At 36.3% G+C, this 20,375-nt stretch overlaps 1 protein-coding gene across 1 annotated transcript in view; it reads right to left on the bottom strand.

Moving 5' to 3' along the window:
• Positions 1-20,375, bottom strand: part of ABCA12 (ATP binding cassette subfamily A member 12) — a 128,442-nt gene that overhangs the window by 16,199 nt on the left and 91,868 nt on the right. The window contains exons 34-43 of the mRNA XM_088135812.1: positions 20,161-20,293; positions 18,661-18,913; positions 16,181-16,267; positions 14,336-14,429; positions 12,204-12,331; positions 10,995-11,082; positions 9,680-9,785; positions 5,756-5,810; positions 3,515-3,692; positions 1,372-1,487 (exon numbers count right to left, since the gene is read on the bottom strand). Coding sequence (XP_087991938.1) covers positions 1,372-1,487; positions 3,515-3,692; positions 5,756-5,810; positions 9,680-9,785; positions 10,995-11,082; positions 12,204-12,331; positions 14,336-14,429; positions 16,181-16,267; positions 18,661-18,913; positions 20,161-20,293 — 1,238 coding nt within the window. The remainder of the gene's footprint in view (positions 1-1,371; positions 1,488-3,514; positions 3,693-5,755; positions 5,811-9,679; positions 9,786-10,994; positions 11,083-12,203; positions 12,332-14,335; positions 14,430-16,180; positions 16,268-18,660; positions 18,914-20,160; positions 20,294-20,375) is intronic.

Below are 20,375 nucleotides of genomic sequence, written 5' to 3'. Positions count from 1 at the left end.
AACCATACTTTAAATGCCTTGCATTTATATATATATCACTATATATAAATGTGATGTATACATAAATAAATAAATAAATAAATAAATAAATAAATAAATAAATAAGGAAGCTATTATGTAAATTCAGTTAGATTACTGTTGGGAATATATGCTGTTAATTTTGCCATTACTGCGTATTCTCCAAGTTTAAGTTCCTAGTCTGATATCTTCAGTAACGTATCTCTTTTCCAGTGTTGTGCTAAATTTATTTTTGCTGCCATAAACACCTATCTTAATAAATTGTGATTTTTTTTTTGTTTATATGTTTTGGAATTATGCCTAGTATTCTAAAATTCTCTGAATAGTGTTGAGTGTTTCTTTCCAGGTTTTTTATATGTCTACCACATATGGTAAAATGTTCCTTCTGTCTCATGGAATTTCCAACATTTATTACTATATGATTTGTCTATCTTGGTAATTATTGACAGAGTTGTATACCATCTATAAAACATTTTATACCAGTTTACTCTAGTTATAACCTGGGGTAAATTTTACTGATTTGTTCCATAATTCTTTCCATTATTGCATTGCGTCTATTTTTTTTTTAAGTTTTGCATCCATTTTATCATGCAACTTTTTATTTGTTCTGTCTCCATGTTCTATCTGAGTAACAGTTTATATATATGCCCTAGTATCTGGTCCTGATGCTGTATGAGCATTTCAAATTCTGTCATTTGCAATCTGTAGGTACATCAATCATGATACATCCTGGCCTTTTGAAGTAGTTCTTGCTGTGTCTTTTGTCTATTCATGGGGTGTGAATGGACCATATGGACCATATTTGCATATAATAATGGACCATACAATAATCTGCATATAATAATGGATCATGTGGACCATATCTGCATATAATAATGGACCATATCTGCATATAATTATACACACACACACACACACACACACAGAGATGTACACATATATGTAATTGTACTTTTCCTACTATAGTTATCTCTGACATGAAAAGCATTTAAAGGAGAGGCTAGTGGTGAGATTGTTGGACGAATTATTTTTCCCATAAGCTTCCATTCCCATCAAGCTTTGTCTTATAATATGTCATTTTAAATTTTTGTCCTCTTTCATAATCCCGTACCATAAGTATCCATGAAGCCCATCAGCTAGACTGGCTTTTTCCAATGTATATGCCTTATTTCTAGGGTTGGTTGGTTGATTTTTATTTACCCTCTTTTATGTTTTGTTTATAGCTAGCTATCTAAAAAAATGTAATAACATTTTAAAATTATTTGTTTTAAAAATAAAAAATTTCAATAGCTCTGCTCAGAACTAGAATTGGAGATTCAATTCAAATAGAATTAAACTGAACCAAATCCTTACCCAAATAATAGAAGAAGCAGGAATACAGCCAACAGGTTATTATCATTGAAGAAAGCTGGTATCTGAAAAGCTGAAATAACTCCCACTGAGAGTGTAACAGGCACCAGAAAGTAAACCTGTAGAATGTTTATAAATACGACTGATTATCACAGATCGAATACTAAGCCTGTTCATTGTAGTACTATATACTATAGACCACGTATGGATCAAATGTGGCTCAAGCTGCATGGGAAAAAAACCCTTTCATAGGATATAAATATAGAATCATCCATTTTTATTTTGGAATAGTCACCATTCCCCATTATTTGCTCAGTCATTATCATGGAATTGAATTACCACTTCAGAGAGTTGCCTAAAAATTTGAAACAACTGGATTTTCTTCTAACTATGGAAAAGTTAGGTAACAAAGGAAGCAGACATTATTTACAGGGGTCTGAGAAAACAATCGCTGTAGATAACTTTAACCTGAAAACTATCAACATTTCTAAGACAGCTCAAAGCAATTTGAGAGAAGCAGTGTGTTTCAGAAGGATGAAGGTTATTTGTGTCTGCTAGTTGAACAGAGTTTTGAAATGGTACAAAACCTGCCAACCAGAAAGAAAAATGGATTAATCAACATAATCAGCAGTTCCATCTCAAGTGTTCTTTGCATTATTCAGAAATTACTGGTGTGTCAACCTCTTCCATACTGCATTAATAATTATTTTGTTATTAATTATTCTTACATGTCCAGTCTAAGAAAAAAGAAGTACAATAATATAAAGTACATTTTAAATTGTAGAGCTGGGCAAGACTGTATCATTCAGCAGACAGCTTAAAGAGACTATTTGTTTTTTGTATTACATTTTACATATCATTTTATAAGGTCAGTTAGGCATGAAATGGTAGCAATAATGGGAATAGAGAAAAAGGTATATATTTTTTCTAGAGAAAGAGAAAAATGGGTATACACATTATGAAAATGTGTGTGAAAAGATTAATATAAACAATTAAGTTTACATTTAAAATTTATGTAATTATGTAACCTATAGAAAGGCCAAATTCTGCAGTTGAGTTTTTTTTCACAAAATCTTTGCTGAGTCAAGTTTCTTGACTGAATTTATGTTGATGCTTATTTATTTGAAAATATTTATAAATCACCCCATACACAAGGTGGAATGCAATTAGCCAAAACAGTAAAATAGCTAAGCCACTAAGAACTTTGTGTCACATTTTAGAACATTTTTTCAATTCTAGGAATTTGATTCCCTGAAATATACAGCATCTTACGTGTCCTGAGGTTAGTAGCCTAGGAAAATTTAATAATTGGGCCACATTAACCCTTGAGATCCATGCATATTATTTTCTTTTATTCTGGGCATATATAAATTACGAAGGGCCACAAGCAGCATGGATATTGGTGTCTCATATAGTTTCTATTCTGGTTCCTAATTAGCAGGACCCACAAGATTTTCCAGTTCTTCTTCTAGTAATGAGGATTTTTTTAGCAGCAGGAGTTCAGTGAAAAGGTATCAAGTAACAACATATCACTACATTAGTTTCAGTCTGCTGAATGCTGGCTTCGGTTAGCTCATTTGGGGTGCTGTCCAACAGAAAATGCATAAACGTGCCATTTCAGACCAAGCCGCCAAAGCATGAAAGAGGCAGATCTATTATAATGAATTTAAATCCAGAAAAATGTGTTTGGTTAATTTTTCAGTTCTAAGCAGCTCTCTGCAACTTGTTTGAACTATACAGGCCTATAAGAAATGGTTTGTGACAATTCCTATGAGAAAATATTTCAGATTTATTTATCTTTTTACAATTTAACCTAAGGGCAATTTTACTGCTTACTAGTTAAATATAAAGTGAAAATCTGGTCTTAGTAGTAGACTGACTATTACAGTATAAAGATGCTGAGTTTTATGCATACAGCATAGGAACAAAACAACAACAACAAGGGGGATGGAGTCCATGTATTACCAAGCATGGCACAACAGCTTAATTCTAAGATTTTAAAAACTGTACAAACCTAGCATGGAATTATATGAGTCAGAATAATTAACTCAGATAAAACTGAACCCTGCATTTTTTAAAAGTAGTTTCTTTGCTGCATTTCATCATGCGGTATTATCCATGTATATTTAAGAGATAAGCTACTTACTATGTCATAAATGAAGTTAGTCACCCAGTAGCTGGTCACACCGAGGCCAGAGATATGCTGCAGCTGTTTTGCCTTCGTTTGATGTTCCTTGACCACATAAAGCACAAAGCTAGCTGTTGTGATGGAGTAGCCAATCAGGACTGACATGGACACTATGATATCCAGTAAACTACTAAGCCTGAGGAGAGGAAAAAGTAATGAAAAAAGTTTAAAATGAACAGGCAAGCCATGGCCAGCTCCAGCTTTGAAGATGTTCTCTACAGTACGAAGAATCTTCCAGTGGGCCTAGCTTCTGCTGGAGTTTTCCAGCGGGCCAGCTTAATTTCCTGCACTGCCCAGAGTAAAATTAGGTTGGAGGCACTGAAAGAAATTCAAGGTTGGCTGGAGGTAAATGTCTATTGTTTCTAAGAAAGTTGGTCAGGAAATAAAAAAGGAAGGAGTAAAGTTAAGCATCAACAATGAGCCCTATTAGGATGTCAGATGTTAATGAATGGCACTGTATGCAGATATATTTCAGAGATATAATTAATAAAATACAAACATTTATTTGTATTCCATAATCCTTTTTCATAACTGAATTGACAACTGCTGTCAAAAATAATTCAGGATGACAATTACTAACATTAGTAGGTCTGAAAGAGTTAATGCCATACGATTTGGTGCCCAAACATTCCTTCCATATTTCTAAATATCACAGAGAAGTATTCTCTTTGTAAGGGAGAACCTTCAAACAAGGGTTTTTGCCCATGGTACTATTTCCATTCCCCAGTCCTTCCAACCAATTTTGATGCGAGCTGTGTAATTCTTTTCACTCCCAAAAACTTTGGAATGCAGGAAAACGGATTTGGTTTAGCCATGAATCAGTGCTCTCTCCACCTGACCAGTATGTGACTATAAAAAATCAGTGCTACTGCAGGCCCTGGAGAAACAAAAATCCTCTCATTCCCCACTCAATGCAAAAGGAAATAAAATCATTTGCTACCCCTCTCCTATCTATCTTTCCAAAACCTGCTGTGTGTGCCTATCTGCAAAACATAAAACAAAACAAAAAGCAAAAAACAAACACCAAACACCAAGCTATTGCTACAAAAGTGTAGATGTGAAGCTGTGAGTGTGAAGAGAAAAGTCTTGGAATAGCAAAGATAATTCACCCTAATACTCCACACAAAAGGGAAAGACAAGAAGTTCCAAGCAACTCCCCCACCCTCCATGAGGCAGTTGCTGGAAAAAAGCAGCTTTCTAAAGTTCCAAAAGAAAGGAGAAACAGGCAGAATCTTGGTTCAATTTCACTCCTGCTTGCTTTACCTGTGCTATCAAGGTTATTGCTGGAGCAGAATATAGCAGCTAGATTCCTATCGAAACTTTACTTAGAAAACATATTGTGCACTGGCTAGAAATGCATGTGCTATGTATGTTAAAGGTAGTAGTGATGGTGTTTAAACCTTTAAATAGTTGGAGACATAGATTATTTCAGCACCTCTCTTGATATTCACCCATGTACTAAGATCTGCTGATTGGACTGTCTCTTAAGAATATAGTCGATTCTTGTTATTCATGGATTCTGTATTTGCGAATTTGCCTACTCCCTAAAATGTATTTATAACCACAAAATCAATACTTGTGGTCGTTTGCGGACATGCAGAGCAGCAAAAAGTTTGAGTTGCCTGATGCGTGTGTTCCCAGCTGAGGTTTCAGTATTTGCTAATTTAGTGTTCATGGTGACTTTATAGAACGTATCTACCACAAATAACAAGAACTGGCAAGAGTGGGCCTTCTTGGTTATGACATCCTGATTATGGAATTTCTTCCTCCCTGGAGACCAGACTACTATCAAAATAGGTTCCAGTGCCAAGTAAAGACCAGATTATCAACCCATGCTTTCAATTGCAGTTATAATAACTCAGTTTCTACTCTATTTTTAATCAGGTGATTTTACTTGTTTTTTATTGCATTGTTTATAATGATTGTAATGGAAAGATATAAAAATTACAGAAGTTTATAAATATTTAAATACATATATAGTAATCTTTAGGACTATGCAACTCATCCAAGACACTTTTTCTACTGTTCTGGATAATATTTATAATCAATTCATACAAAACATAAGCAATCCCTCTTCACAGTGACTGACACCCATATAATGTAATGTAGATTATGCTTCAAAATATCTATAATGGAAAAGATCAGTCTACTTTTCTTACAACTGTATTAAGGAGAAAAATGATAAAATTAACATCTTACATGGCTTGCTCCTGACTCTCTCCACCAGGATATGGATGAGCAACAACAGAAATGCCTACAGTAATAATGAAAATACATTTAGAAAATTTCTTTACTTCACTATTGAATACAGGTGCTAGTTCAAAAACTGAAAGCTTGACAGATTAATTTCTGTCACTAGTTTCCATCTTCTGCAATAAAGGTAAAGGCAACTAAAATGATCAGTGGCTCAAACACTGTGAAAGAGAGTATTTGGGAACCTCATTTAGGAAAAAGATGAATGAATGGGATCATGATCAAGATGTATAAAATCATGAGTGTCATTTAGAAAGTGGACAGGGGAAGTTGTTTTTTTCCTTTTTCAAATATTGAATGATCAGAGTCATCCCATTCAGCTGATTGGAGGAAGATTTAGAACAGACTAAAGAAAGTTCTTCATATAATGCATAATTAACACATGCAAAACGTTCCTCCTCCTACCGTTTTGAGTCAAAGGGCATTCTTTTCCCAGTTCTGAGAGCTGAAGACATCTGTTCTATATTTACACAGTGATTCTTTCTTGCTTGAGAACCACTGATTGCCACTCATGAGTGGTGGACACCATGCCTCCAAACATCAGTTGCAGGGGAACAACAGTGGGAAAAGCGTGTCTCCATCCAGGCATATACTCACAATGCCACAATTATATGCAAAGTGTTTCAGAGAAGATGTGGATTTTATCTCTGCCTAATGAAAATTCACTGGCAGCCCTACATAAGTCGGTCTGAACTTCCAAAGGAATGGATATTAAATATAATAACTAGGATTCACTTGAAACATAAAAGATCTGATTTTCATAAACCTGTGTCATGTGGTAGCATTGTGAAAAAGTACTAAATAGCTATGGCTGGATCTTTTAAAAAAATATTTGGTGGTTAGAAGTAAAAGGAAACATAGGAATGAAGTTAATAAATTGGTGCCAGACTTGTTGAACTGGAAGAAGATGGTATATGTAGATAATGAATAGATGCTGAAGGAGGTAATATACTGGAAAACCAAACATGCAGAAAATAGGAAAGAGCAATCAGGTATTGTCTGCAATGGAAACAAATTAATATTTATATGAGAAATAACTCAAATATGGAGTTCTGGTTTATGCATGACCAAATTCATTTTAAAGGGAGTGAGGATGCCGTTATTACCCATATGAGATCTTTTGGCATTTGTTGGCTTGTGTTGCCAGTGTCGTTTGCAACATTTTATCCCTGATACATGCATACCACTATATTAAAAAGACCAGATGATCTCAGAATAGTAGTAGATTGTAAACTGAATAAAGTAAGAGCCAAGAGTGTGATGGGAACACAAGAAAAGCCAAATGCAAATTTGGGCTGCATTAAACAAAAGCATAATTTCCAGATGATAGGAAATAATCACTCCTCTATATTTGGCTTTGGTCAGACTCCACTCTGAGCACAGTACTGCATCCAGTTCTGGTCACGCTTTAAGAACAATTAATAGAAATTGGAACAAATTCAGAGCAGGGGAACAGGGATAATCAGAGGACCAAACCAAGAGAGAATGAAGAAGCTGCGTATGTTTAGTACAGCTGTGTATCAATTAAGAACCATGCATTGGATTTAAGGAAGTGTTGACAGAGGTCCTCTTTTGCATCCTCTAAATTACTTTCCCCCTTCATATCTAGATTGCTGCACAACCCTTCAGCCTCCAGAAAAAATGTCTGAGGGAGGATAAGACATCACTCTTCATATACCTAAAGTCAAACATTAGGAGGTCAAGACCTGTCTTCTCTCATTCCAGAGTGTGGGGCAGGGAATGATGGACTGAAGTTACAGGAAGGCAAATTCTGGTGGAGTGTTAGAGCCACAGTAAGAGCAAGTAAGTAAAAGCCAGGAAGCAGTAGAAGCCCAGAGAATGGTGGATGTGTTAAAATGGAGGCAATCTGTCTGGGATGCAAATCCCTGACCTGGGATGGAGATAAGCTAACAATGTCATTTTACTGTAGAGGTAGAGATTCTTATTAGGCAGCTAGAGTCTCATGCTCAGAATGTGGACATCTGATTTCACAATTTAATGATGAAGCTCACTGGGCAGCTGTGAGCCTCATCTTGTCCTGTTTCTTATTGCATTGCTGGGAGAATAAAAAGGGATGAGACACAGAAATGCAATAATTGCATTTTTCAGATTGGAACCGACAATAATTAAAAACTTATTCAAAATGCCTAAATGGATTTTCACAAACCTATCTTTTATCTCCAGTCAGAATTATCTGGGCTAAGGCTAAAATACCATCAAGGGTAGTTTATCAAACACTATAAAAATCCATTTCCAATACAAGGTGTTACACGAAACCTAGATCTAATTCTAGTGCCTTTACCAATATTGGGAAAATTAAACAAGGTCATTTATGACATTATTCATGTTTAAAGCGAGAATCCTACAATATGGCATACTGCATGCAAAAATGGAAGTTTGAAAATGAATGAAATTAACTTAAAAATCAAAAATAGTAAAAATATCTTGAAATTACTCTATTTTTTATGTTCTATTTATGCCCACTGAGCTTCTGGCTATCATCACCCCTTTCCTTTTTCAGTTGGCTTAACAGTAAAGGCAAGCCTGCAAGAGTAGTGCCATGCTAATATCTTGTTGCCATCCCATGTCAAGAATCAGTATTCATTTTACTTGATCATATTCCATTTTCTGAATTGGTTCACTGGAGAAGCCACAGCCAGTCAATTTTCCTCTGATGATTGATTGGAAGCTATCCTTGTTGATCAGGGACACCAGCCCCACTGGGGTAAACATTTATTTCAACATTTTATTTCATGGCTGGCTGGGGAATTCTGGGAGTTGAAGTCCACTCATCTTAAAGTGGCCAAGTTTGGACAACACTAAACTAGTACAGTGGAACCTCGGTTTATGAACTTAATTTGTTCCGTGACTCTGGTCGCACCCCGAATTGGTCGCAACCCGAAGGAAATTTCCCCATAAGGTTCAATGTAATTACCATTAATCTGTTCTGCCGTGGAGGACAGGGAGGCGGCTATTGCTTGGAGGAAGAGTCCCCCTCCCTACGACCATGTGTCAGGGGTGGAAAATGGCCGCGGACCACGTGTCAGGGGCGGAAAAATGACTCCGGACCATGTGTCGGGGGGGGAAAATGGCCGCGGACCACGTGTCAGGGGCGGAAAATGGCCGTGGACCACGTGTCAGGGGCGGAAAAATGGCCGTGGACTGTGTCACGGGAGGGAAAATGGCCACGTATCCTGTTCGTACCCCGAGGCGGAGTTCGCAAACCGAGGTAAATTTTTGCGGCTGGAGCTGGTCGTAACCCGAAAAGTTCGTTAACAGAGGCGTTCGTAACCCGAGGTACCACTGTACTTCAGCTGCAATCCAGATTTTGGCTTCTATCCTAATTCTAATCTTAAAGCTGCACTGGAGATTAAAATTAGAAAACACAGTGATAGAGGCCAGGCTCTGGATTGTTGTTATCTATTTTAAACCAATAAAATAATAATAGTTAACTGGACATTTCGAGTATTCCTGAAGTTGTCTTGTCAAAGCAACGTGTGCAACATAAAGGGCTGATGGCAAAAGTCCCTTCAGAGCACCTCTTCTATTTCAAATTCATTGGATTTGCCATACCTTATTACTTGAGTATATTTAAGATAATTTTTTATCTTAATTTTTTTAAAAAATATACTTCATTGTAAGGATTTTCACCTTACAGCAATGCAGACCAATTTGTATTTTCTCCAACACCTTATAGCAGAATTAGGAAAGGAATAAATGATGCCCTGAAAAACCTAAAACTTGGATCAACTATTCTGCACATTCATTCTTAGTGGGAATGAACAATAACATAATGCTTTACACATTATAATGTATTAAACAAAAGCTCTCATCCTGAAATTAAAAACTATGTGGCAGGTGGATACCTACCATATCCAGAGGAATTTCCTTCCGGCAAGTTAGCACGGAGAATGAAGTTATTCAAGCTGTTAAGGTAGGCTGGGAGGCTATGGTATCCTTCTGGATTATACCAGACCTATATTTAAATTTCAGACACAAAAATAACAGGCAATATATATGCATTTGTAATTTTTTACAATTCCTATCTAAAACTGAATAGATCACAGTGAAGCTTAGATCTTAAGTGAGCAAAGAGACAGAATATGCCTATGGCTTTATTCCATAAGACAACAGTAAGACTAATAAACTAAAGTGTGTGTTTGTGTTTATATTTATGTCAATGGGGATTCTGAAACATTTGGAGGGCTCTAGATTGTGAATCCTTGTAGAACTAAAGAAAACTATGGCTTATCTAGGTTCAGCTAGTAAGTTCATGAGTTGCGTGATAATAGTTCCAATCTATAGTTCAAATTTTAGGGTTTGTTTAAAGAGATTCTTCCTCATTTTGTAGAAGCAAAATAAAATTTATATTGGCCAAAAAAAATCTTTGCAAAATAGAAACACAGTTCTTCTCAAAAATCAAACAAGGTAGCAAGAAAGCAGGTCCTCAAGGTGCAGTTTTAGTAGAGTCAGAGCTCTTTCATCCACCATACCTGAGGACAGAAAGTGCATTTAAAAATAACTTTGCTGAGAAAGCTCAGATAAGAGTCAATGTCCAATTCCACTAGACCTGAAGCAAGTACTGTCAGAGGAATTTTCTAGCATTGACAGGCTTTCTCAGCACATTAGGAACAAATAAAAATTCCTTCACTAAATGAATGCTGATATAGCCCAAAAGTAGATTTCCTGCTATTGCAGCATATACATCCCTTGAAGATTATGAGAACAACACAGTGGAAAGAAACAGAAACTGCACATAACACATTTGCTAGAATGGTCCCTCCCAAAATGGACCATTATCCCCTAGACCAAGAAGTCAAGGGAAATATTTTATGCATATAATATACTGTTATAAAACATAATTTATTAATACAAAATTACAGTAAAGTTGATAAAACATAGTGACTGTGAATCTGAGCTATGAATCATGAAGTCATCAGTTTGCATCTCACGTCTTTCAAGGACTTGCTAAGTTGCCTTAATAGAGCCCTTCTTTCCCTTCTCAATTCTTCTGTCTACAACACCAAAATAGTAATACTGACCTACCTGAGAAATCTGCAATAAGAACCTAGCTTTTAATGCAATTAAACAGCAAATTTTAACAAGATGTTTTATATACATATTAAATTTAATAATCACCTATTGATTTGCTATATTTCGTGACAATGCATTGCCCATAGTTTACCTTTGTTATTGTTCTGTTAGCAGGCACTGGGCTTATATCAAATTGGAGATTACTAGTCAAAGGCAGCCCAAAACTCCAGCCACCATATCTAGATGTGGGAGGGGAAAAAGAACACCTTAGAAAATCAAGTTCTCATGATTTAGACATCTTAGATCTCATATAATCAAATTCCATGCAGGTTATATAAGTCATAAATTGTACATCACTTCTGACAGCTTGACATAGTAGGCAATGGCCAATGCTTTCTATCACCATGGCACCATCAAGTTTTCTTTCCTTAAGCAAGTTTCCCACAGTCTTGTGCCATCTGGATATGCTAATATCATGTGTCCCATGAAGGGTTTCTTGTACAGAAAGGAGGGAGATCAAGCCCACAAGGAACCTGCAGGCTCATGACTCAGATCTAAAAAAAGCCCATCCCTTTTCCAGGTCCTAAGGAGATAAGGTATTCAGCGGCACCAAGTTGTTCTTTTCTAAATACTGGAAGAGCTACCAAGAAATGTATAATCTCAAGATTTTAATCAAAACTGAATGTACATTTTCATGATTATCTTTTAAGATTTATGGACTAGCATTAAAAAAAAAAGAGAAACAAAATAATTCTAGAATCCTAATTTCTTATGGGTGCTTCCTGACTTTTTAATCTGTATTAAAGATTATGGCCACAGGAACAATCTAAGCAACCTAAGTCCCTTCTGTTCACTGAATTGGTGACTAAGAAGTTATGTAAATATAACACATCAAATACTGTCTTGCTATAGCATAATATATCTTCAGAAATACCACCACAGATTACTCCTTTAAATCAATTTTAATTATGTGATGCAACTAAAAATTATAATTACTGCAAGAAAAGCAAATGCTAAGGAAGGCACTAACTGAGAAAATGTGTTACCACCATCTGTTGGACTTGCAATCCCATTCTCTCCCTGAGCTGGTGTTAGGAGAAATGGTGGTAACGAGAGGCATCAGGAATGGTGGTGGGAATCTCAAGGGGGCAATGATGACAATGGCATCACACTGTTGCAACACAGGTTCTGCCACTTTTGTATATGCATCATGTTATTATATATATGTAAGAAAGGGGTGGGGCTTACATATTGATGATGCAATGCTGCTTTGGCAATAATGCTTTCAGTCGGGATCTTCTGCTAAAGATGAATGCTTGAATACAGCTAGCAAGAGACAGCAATAAAATAAAAGAGATACCTCTTCTGTATAAAATCTTTGGCAGTAACTAGAAGGTAAGTTTCTACATCATGCCCAGTAAGATTATATATTGTCCGGGAAGAGAATGTTCTCTTGTGAGGTGGTAAAAAGTTCAGCTTTGGACAAGTCTAGAAAGAAAAGGAATCTGTGAACACAGAAGTTTTTTACACCTAAAAATTACATTATTTTGACAAACAATTAATACTAATATATTCTTTAGTGTCTCTATGCAATATCATGATCATGCATAATACTTCATGCAATTGAAACAAGAGAAAGGTTTATAACTTAATGTTCCTTTGCTTCTAAAAATTAAAACATGTATATACATACTTATTTTCAGTGGGCACATACACTTTTCTATATTGTATGGCAATGATTAACTACATTTATTGGTTAATCTACTAGCTCCCCCTGTGAAACCAATCTAAAATTTAAAAAAACTGTAAGTACTGTCTACATATGTTGTTCTTTTAATCTCAAGAATCAAGATGTTTGAAGCAAATCATTCCTTTTACTTTTCTGCATATTTGCTTTCCTTCCATGTGCAGTATGGATCAAACTGATTTTAAGTGTGCAACTGCAATTAAATGCACATAAAAAGCCCCTCTAGTCAAGCTTAATGGCTCTGGCCACGTAGTTTTCTTAGCAGCAATATAGAAGTAGAAGTGGTTGGCTAGGATATTTTTTCAGCTTCTCAGTCTAGTCTATGACCCTGGGTTTTCTGATCTAGCCTGCTGAGATCAATCAAGGTCAGTGAGATGCTGCCAGCTGCTATGATTAAATACACATTATAGTTTGAGGGGAAGGGCAATTCCACACTGCAGCCTAAGGCACTTGCCTCTGCATGTTGCTCCCAATTATTTCTGAAACCAACTTCAGAAATTCCAGGCCAGATTGTACTGCAAGATTGGATTGGTTCCCACCCTTGCTTCCCACCCTTCTCATCCCTGCAGAGAAGGCAAAGCTCACTGACTGGCTGCTGTGCAGACTGATCTACCCGTGCTTGCTTTTTCCTTTTAGGGATTGCTTCCTCCTTCCTAGTCCCCACCCCCACCCCCATTTTCCTCTGACACTAAGACAGACCCCTTCTTTTTTCTTTTTTTTCCTTATGATTCCATTGTTGCTGTGATGCTACAATAAACAAAGTAATCGAGAACAGCTTGTTCTTTTACTCCTATGTTCCTCTGTAGCTCCATGGAAAAGTTGTAGCAAGGAAGAACTGATAATTCAGCTTCATAGAAACACAGCATCAATGTACCCACATTGCAACCTAAATGTTAAAAAAAAAAAAATGGGAAGGGAACAGAAGCTTCACAATAGAAACTGAAAGCATGCCCCCAGGGAGAAGTAAGGGTTGAATGGGGCATGAGCTTCTAGAGGCCAGGATAGTTTATTGATGTAATGGGCCATTATGTTCTGGCTCAGGTCAGAAGGAGTTTTGAACCATAGCTGGAAAACACATTGCAACAATTGCAATGGCCTGGAAGCGGGAGGAGGACAACACCATCCATCCTGTCTTCAGGAAGCAGTGAGCGGCCTGTACTGGCAATGGGCCGAGCAGAAAGTATGGATCTGCCCCAAACCTCAAGCCTTCTCAAGCCTCAAAGGCAAAGGTGGGCCTGGAGAAGTTTTACTCTTTTTTCCTCTATTTCCACCCTTACAAAAACTCATCCACAAAAACTTCCCTGTAATGAAAATTACAGCTTCTGAGAAGGGACTTCTTTTGGTCAGGATTGTGTCAGAAAGAGGACTCCTACTGTTCCCAAAACTCTTAAGCTTCCCAAGGCTTTTCGTATAAAAATAGAAATTAACATTATATTTATTTTTGTCTCCAAGGCTGCCATTGTAGTTTTGACGTTTGAGAAAGTGAAGGAAGGATTCTACTGGAAGCAACAGCTGTAACCATACATTACTATGACATGTGTGCAGTATTGTTAAGTATATTAATTGGCAGTTTGGGAAATTAGCTTCTACAAAAGATGGATGTTAAGCGTATCTGTTATTTTTTGTTCAAAGTTGGGGCTTGGAGAAAAAAATCAGTTTATTTAATCTTCATTGGAAACTGAACTTTACTTTTTGATTTCTATCTTATACTGATCTCATCTCATGAGATTCTAATTTGGATTTACCTCTCCACTGAGTGTGCAGTTGCAGGCAGCATAGTGAGCACTCTGATTCCCACTGAATATCCACTTATCAGCCACATCTTCCTTGACACAAGCTCTGAAAGCAAGCAGATTTAACACTGACATTTCCTATAAACTTGCATACACAGCATAGTGGGAAATTCCTATGTAATATAGAGCCCTGGGCAGGAATGCCTCATTTTATTAATTTTCTAAAGCATTTCCAACTTGTTTCAAGGGAAGCTAAATTCAGTCAGCTCTGCTTGGTTCTTAATGGTTCATATTTTTTTATTCGTTCAATACTAAAATTGAGTGGAAAGGTTTAATGAGACCTGTTTTCCCCTTAGCAAAAAATTACAGACAGTAACATTAAATTAAGAAAAAATATATTGAAAGCAGAAGGGAATCCTGTGCCCTGAGAGACTGTCTAATAAGTGCTTGCCCATAAAATCCTGTGATACATTACAACTACTGTATGTACAGCCCATGTCACAATTATTTTAATGAAAACCAGACAAAAAATAGTTATATGTACAAATAAATAAAAGGGCCCACATACTGTATCACTTTTTTATAGTTCTTGGGAGCCCCATCCAATAATAGCTGAAAATCAAAAGCATAATTTTTGTCACCTGTGGTGGGAAAATACTGTACTGTACTCTACAGCAAAAACTGTAGTGCATGCCTTTAAAATAAATTTAATAGAGTTTGAAGAAGAGAAGATAAATAAAACCCTGGCTCAGTTCACTTTGCATCCTTGTCCTGCCTACCATGGCCTTCACCCTCCCCTCAAATGTTAAGAGCTACCATAGGCACACAAAGGTTTCCCATTCTTGGTCTACCCAAAAGTTCCCTCAAACAGCAAGGGTGGCAACTTTTTCAAGTGCTGGATGCCATTATGTGATGTAGTACGATAGTAAAGGTACTGACAACACACATGACCAAAGATACATAAGATGTCATCCATTTCACCACTGAGATCTCATGCAAAAACATCAAAATTGCACAGAATCTTATAAAAGCTCACATGAGAATGCCAGCAATGTCCCATATGGTGATGAACAGAAGTTTTCAATTTTTTTTTAAATTAACAAGTAAATTAATTTTGGCAATCTACAGACACCATCCAAAACCTACTGACCCCTGTTCCACAAGAATCTTCACACCTCCCTATTTCAAACCCTCCTCTTCCATCAGTGACTATAACTTGATGGGTAACTAAAGCTGCAGTCCTACAGACCCTTCTCTCTCAATCCTGCTTAATTCAATGGGATTTACTTCTGACTAGACATCAGAAGATATAGACTAGTAAGACTATATCTATGCTTGCTTAACATCATAATGAGCTCCATTAGCTGGAAATAAGCAAATATTTAAAAATGCTTAAAATCTTATGCACATTGATTTAGGAATAAGCCTGTTTGAGGTTCTTGGGTTTACTTTTGAGTAAACAAGCACAGGAATATACTACAAGTCCATTATTCTAGTAAATTTTATACTGCTTTACTGAAAACCACCAAGGTATGACACAACACATCTAAAACAATATCTTAATTTTGATAGTATTTAATACCAAGGGGACCTGAAAATCTAGACACAGTATTTTGATGCAGAATGTTGCACATTTAGTAGTAGATATTTAGTTGGACCTAATTTTAATAGCTAAGTGTGCCTTAGATTGCAGTTTTTACAAATCACCATCTGACTGTTGTTAGAATATTGTTCCAATATTCCTGGGTATCATAGCTGTGCAGGTTATCCTGATGACTCATAACTTTCAGTCATTTGTCTTCCTACATTAGGAGTTGTTGAAAGTAGGGAGGGACAAGTGGGAGAAGAGCTACTTACAAATTACTTTTGTTTAGGCAGGTATTATCTATTCCAGGAAAAGAGAGCATTGAAGCAACCAAAGCATCTGTAGTTTGATTGTAATTCCTAAAGTTAAGCACATAAACAAACCAAATGGTTAACTGTAATTTCAAGACAACCATAAATAATAAACAGGATAGTCTAACATTCTTTTGAATCTCTACATCCCATGTTAAAGTTAACACCTATATAACAAAAGCTTAGTCAGATTAAATTTCAGGTCAGGAATGGTCAACTTCAACCCTAGAGCTTCATGCAGCTGTCAGACTCACTCACTCACTCACTCACTCACTCACTCACTCACTCACTCTGTATGTTTTGTGTTGTGTGTGTTCTTGTTTATGTCTGGCCATGCAGCTAGATTTCAATGGCATGTTTGCTGAAAACAGGAAATATAGTTTCTTGTTATTCTGAAACAGGAAACATGCAAAAGCTATAAAATACTTGCCACAACACAAAAAGTGTAGTTCTTCTATAGGGCCTATTTTAACAAGCATGGGTATTCAAATTGGACAAGAGTGAGGCAAACTTATATTATGTATGTAAAAGTCTCATCATTCTACACCTCCAGCATAATAAAGTTGATACTCGATCCTTTTAAAATATTCTCTGAGATGTCCAATAAGTAAATGAGTAATTGTTGGGCAAATCTCATCTTTAGATTCTAAAAAAAGCATACTTAATATTTTTAAACTAAATTCTTGACCACTGATTTGATAACACAGAGTTTTCCAATACTTTACTCCAAATACTCCAATATTCTTGTAAATACTGTAACCAATAACCCACTTAATAATTAGTTGTCTGTTAAAAATGTAGACCTGGAATCATTCAAAACACATTTCAGGGCTGATTATAATTTTGGAATTTTAGATGCTGCTAATGAATCTGGACCATACTGTGAAATCAAATTGTAAAATTGAATATATTGAAGTTTTAGACAATCCAAATTCCTCCTTCAATAACTCAAATGGTTTAAAAACTTGATTGGCAATAAGCTGATTTAAGTACCAATGCTCCTATTAGACTATGAATTTCAACAATAAATACTTACTTGCAATTTTCAAACTGGAATTATCCCAGAATATAAATTTACCATGGGTGTAAGGGATAAAATTATACTTCTGTCCTAACACCTTCCAAACATGTCTTAAAACCTTTAATACTTAAAATACAACTTTTGACAGAGAAAGGAACCAAGCCCCTGCCAAGATACCATTGTTGTTTTTAATTGTAGTGAGCTGCTCAGAGTCATATATGTGAGATGGCAGCCATGTAAACTGAATGAATGAATGAACGAACAAATGAATATCCGAGGAGAATAATAGTATCTTTCTAATTATGCCTGTAATAGTTTTTAAATCTGGTTACTTGAATTCCATAAAGCATCTTAATAATGTATCAGTCTGTTTGCAATACCTTAAAGGATTTACAAGGGGATGCCTTAAATCCATTTATCATTCTTGAAACAATATTCATTGTCACAACATTTATATTTTCCCATAAACAAACTGAGATTTTGAATCACCTATTTATATAAATATTAATCTGAGAGAGATTACTGTTTAGTTCAGCAAAAAAAAAATCTTCATTAGGATTGGACACCTTAACAATATTTTAAAAAGGTTGGCTCTCATCCTTTCTATGCTGCAGATGTAATACATGTGAAGGAACTTTGGTATTTTGGTTTCTTTTTTAAAGGATATGGGTGTTTAATAAAGTAATTATATAGTTATATTGCTATTTAGTTAAAAGATAATATTACACATTTCTTAAGAGGTTGTTAAACAAATATTAATTGTAATGTTTCTAATACTGAATAAACATTTAAAAAAAACAAGGTGGGCCACAGAAATACTTATAGCTAGAAAGAAAAAGAGTTTATTTTGGATTATTTTGAATATATTCTAAGATATTTAAAATATTCCAAATGCTTAGTAAAATCCCAATTAATAAATGGTTTCAAAGATATATAAGAGTTATGGCAAATATATGAGATTTGCTCCAGTTAATTGAATAATAATTGAATAATAATGGGCACAGAGAGAACTCCTCCTGTCTGTGCTCCTGCACTCTGAAGATGCCGGTCACAGGTGCTAGCGAAACGTTAGGAAACAAAACTTCCAGAACATGGCCACACAGCCCGGAAGACCCACACCAGCCATCGAATAATCTGATAGTTTACTGAATTGATAGACTGTATTGATAAACCATGATAATAATAATTTCATAATTTGCTTTACTCCTATAACTCTAGAAAGTATTATATTGCTGGGTTTAAAAAAAATTATTTTTTTCTCTCTCTTAACCTTCCCCAATCATATTCTTAGCACATCTCATACTGCCACACAAGGATATATTCAGATTCTAGATGCCCTGGTGAAGGTCTGGTCAGCTCCCTTGCTCCCAGTGCATGACGTTTCCTCAAGCTAATTGAATAACTAAAAACAGATAGTCACCCGAAGAAGTCTGACTGGCCAGAGGAGCCATACAGGGCTGGTGAGAGATGGAGAGCTGGGTATTCTGCCACTTTTGTTCTCAAGGTGCCAAGGCCCATAGCAGCTGTCACAAAGAGCACAGGAAGGATAACTTGAGCAATAAAACCTTTCCTGTTGCGCCGAGTGTGATGGAATCGTTTAATGAACAAGGCTGTGGCCTTCCTCAGCAGAAGAGAAAGGTTGCTTGGCTTTCCCACCTTAAACAGTGCTTGATCTATTGATCAAAAAGGGAAAGAGACACAACAATCCATAAGTGTTTAGTTCTGTTTCCTTATTATACTTAGTTTTACCCAATTCACCCCACCAGAACATGTGAACCACTTTGAAAAGTATTATTTCTGTTTTTAAAATCCTTGGCAATCCTAAATCCTGGCTGCTGCCTTATTAGCAGTGTTAGGACCCACACTATGATTCTTCCTTTCCAAATTTACTTCTGGGAGTGGCTGGGTTTTGTTTTTGTTTTTGGCAAGCCAACCAGTCCAACCCCCTCATCCTGGATTGCCAACATTCTCTCCTTAGGCCTGCATTGTCCTTACAGTGGAAAGAATGAAAAGCTACATGATCAGCAGATTAAACAGCCTGAGGGATCACAGAGTTTCAATAAGGCCATTCCTAGACTATGAGGAAGTGAGGTGCTGCTGCCAGATATACTGAAAATTGAATTTCTTCCCTACAGCCAGGACTTCTAGGTGTTAGAGGTCTGGTTTCCTGAATCAGCTATGGTTTCTAGCACCACAAGGTATACTTGTGAGGATGGGACAATCTTTGGCAAAAACAAGATCTAAAAAGTTAGTGGTAGCCCTGAGTCATTCAGTGCTCTTGTGTCATAGGGTAATTGAAAAAAAACAAGGTGATTTGGGAGTTTGTGGATTGCCCTGTACTTAATTAAAACCCAGCCCATATCTCAATAACTGATCATTCTTTAAAGAACTGTGGCAGTTTTTTACAATTGTCTGAAATGTAAGTAGCAAGTGGATCCATCCCTTAATCTAGGCATAGGGTCATATTAGATTATGTCAGTATTTTCCCCCTTCTCACCAATGTCTGAGGTGGAATTAGCTTTTCTTGGTAGGCTAATTTCTGAAGGGCCAGGCAGATTTTATCTAGGATAAAATGGCACGGAAGAACTTCCCACTATATTTCTAGCCATGATCAATGTCTGATTTTAGGTTAAGAGGTACTTGAATTCTCACAAGGCTGTCTTATCTCTAACTGTAGCCTGAAACTGCTCCATCACCAGCAATACTGACTGATTCTGCCCTGTCCCCCCATTTTATCATCAATTCAGCTTGCATCTTTGTGAAGTCAAACTGATCTTTCACAACCTTATGCCTTGCTAAAAAGTCCCATCCTGCTCTAATTCACTGTACACTGTTCTAGATACTATGAGCTTTTCCTTTGGTAAAAACGTCAGCCAGTGGAAAATTAAAATTTGATTAAATTTTAATTAAATCTTAATACCATCTTGTTCAGAGAAGTTGTTAGAGTTCATGGACAAGCCATCACTATCCACAGCAAAACTGGGCCCTTCTTGAGACAACTCTGCATCCATTTGTTCATCTTTTGCAAAATCTTTGGTCAAATTAAGAAACACCTGCAAAACAATAATATTAAAAATATTTTAATTTCAGTTCTCACAAATCCTACTTTAACTCAGTTCATTTCTTTGGTAGCAC

The sequence above is a fragment of the Python bivittatus genome, unplaced genomic scaffold, assembly GCF_059951505.1.
Source record: "Python bivittatus isolate LINGU-HERP-01145 unplaced genomic scaffold, Pbiv_v1 ctg000200_np1212, whole genome shotgun sequence".
NCBI classification, from domain to species: domain Eukaryota; kingdom Metazoa; phylum Chordata; class Lepidosauria; order Squamata; family Pythonidae; genus Python; species Python bivittatus.
Note: the sequence above shows the minus strand (reverse complement) of the source record. Positions and strands in the feature narration are given on the sequence as shown.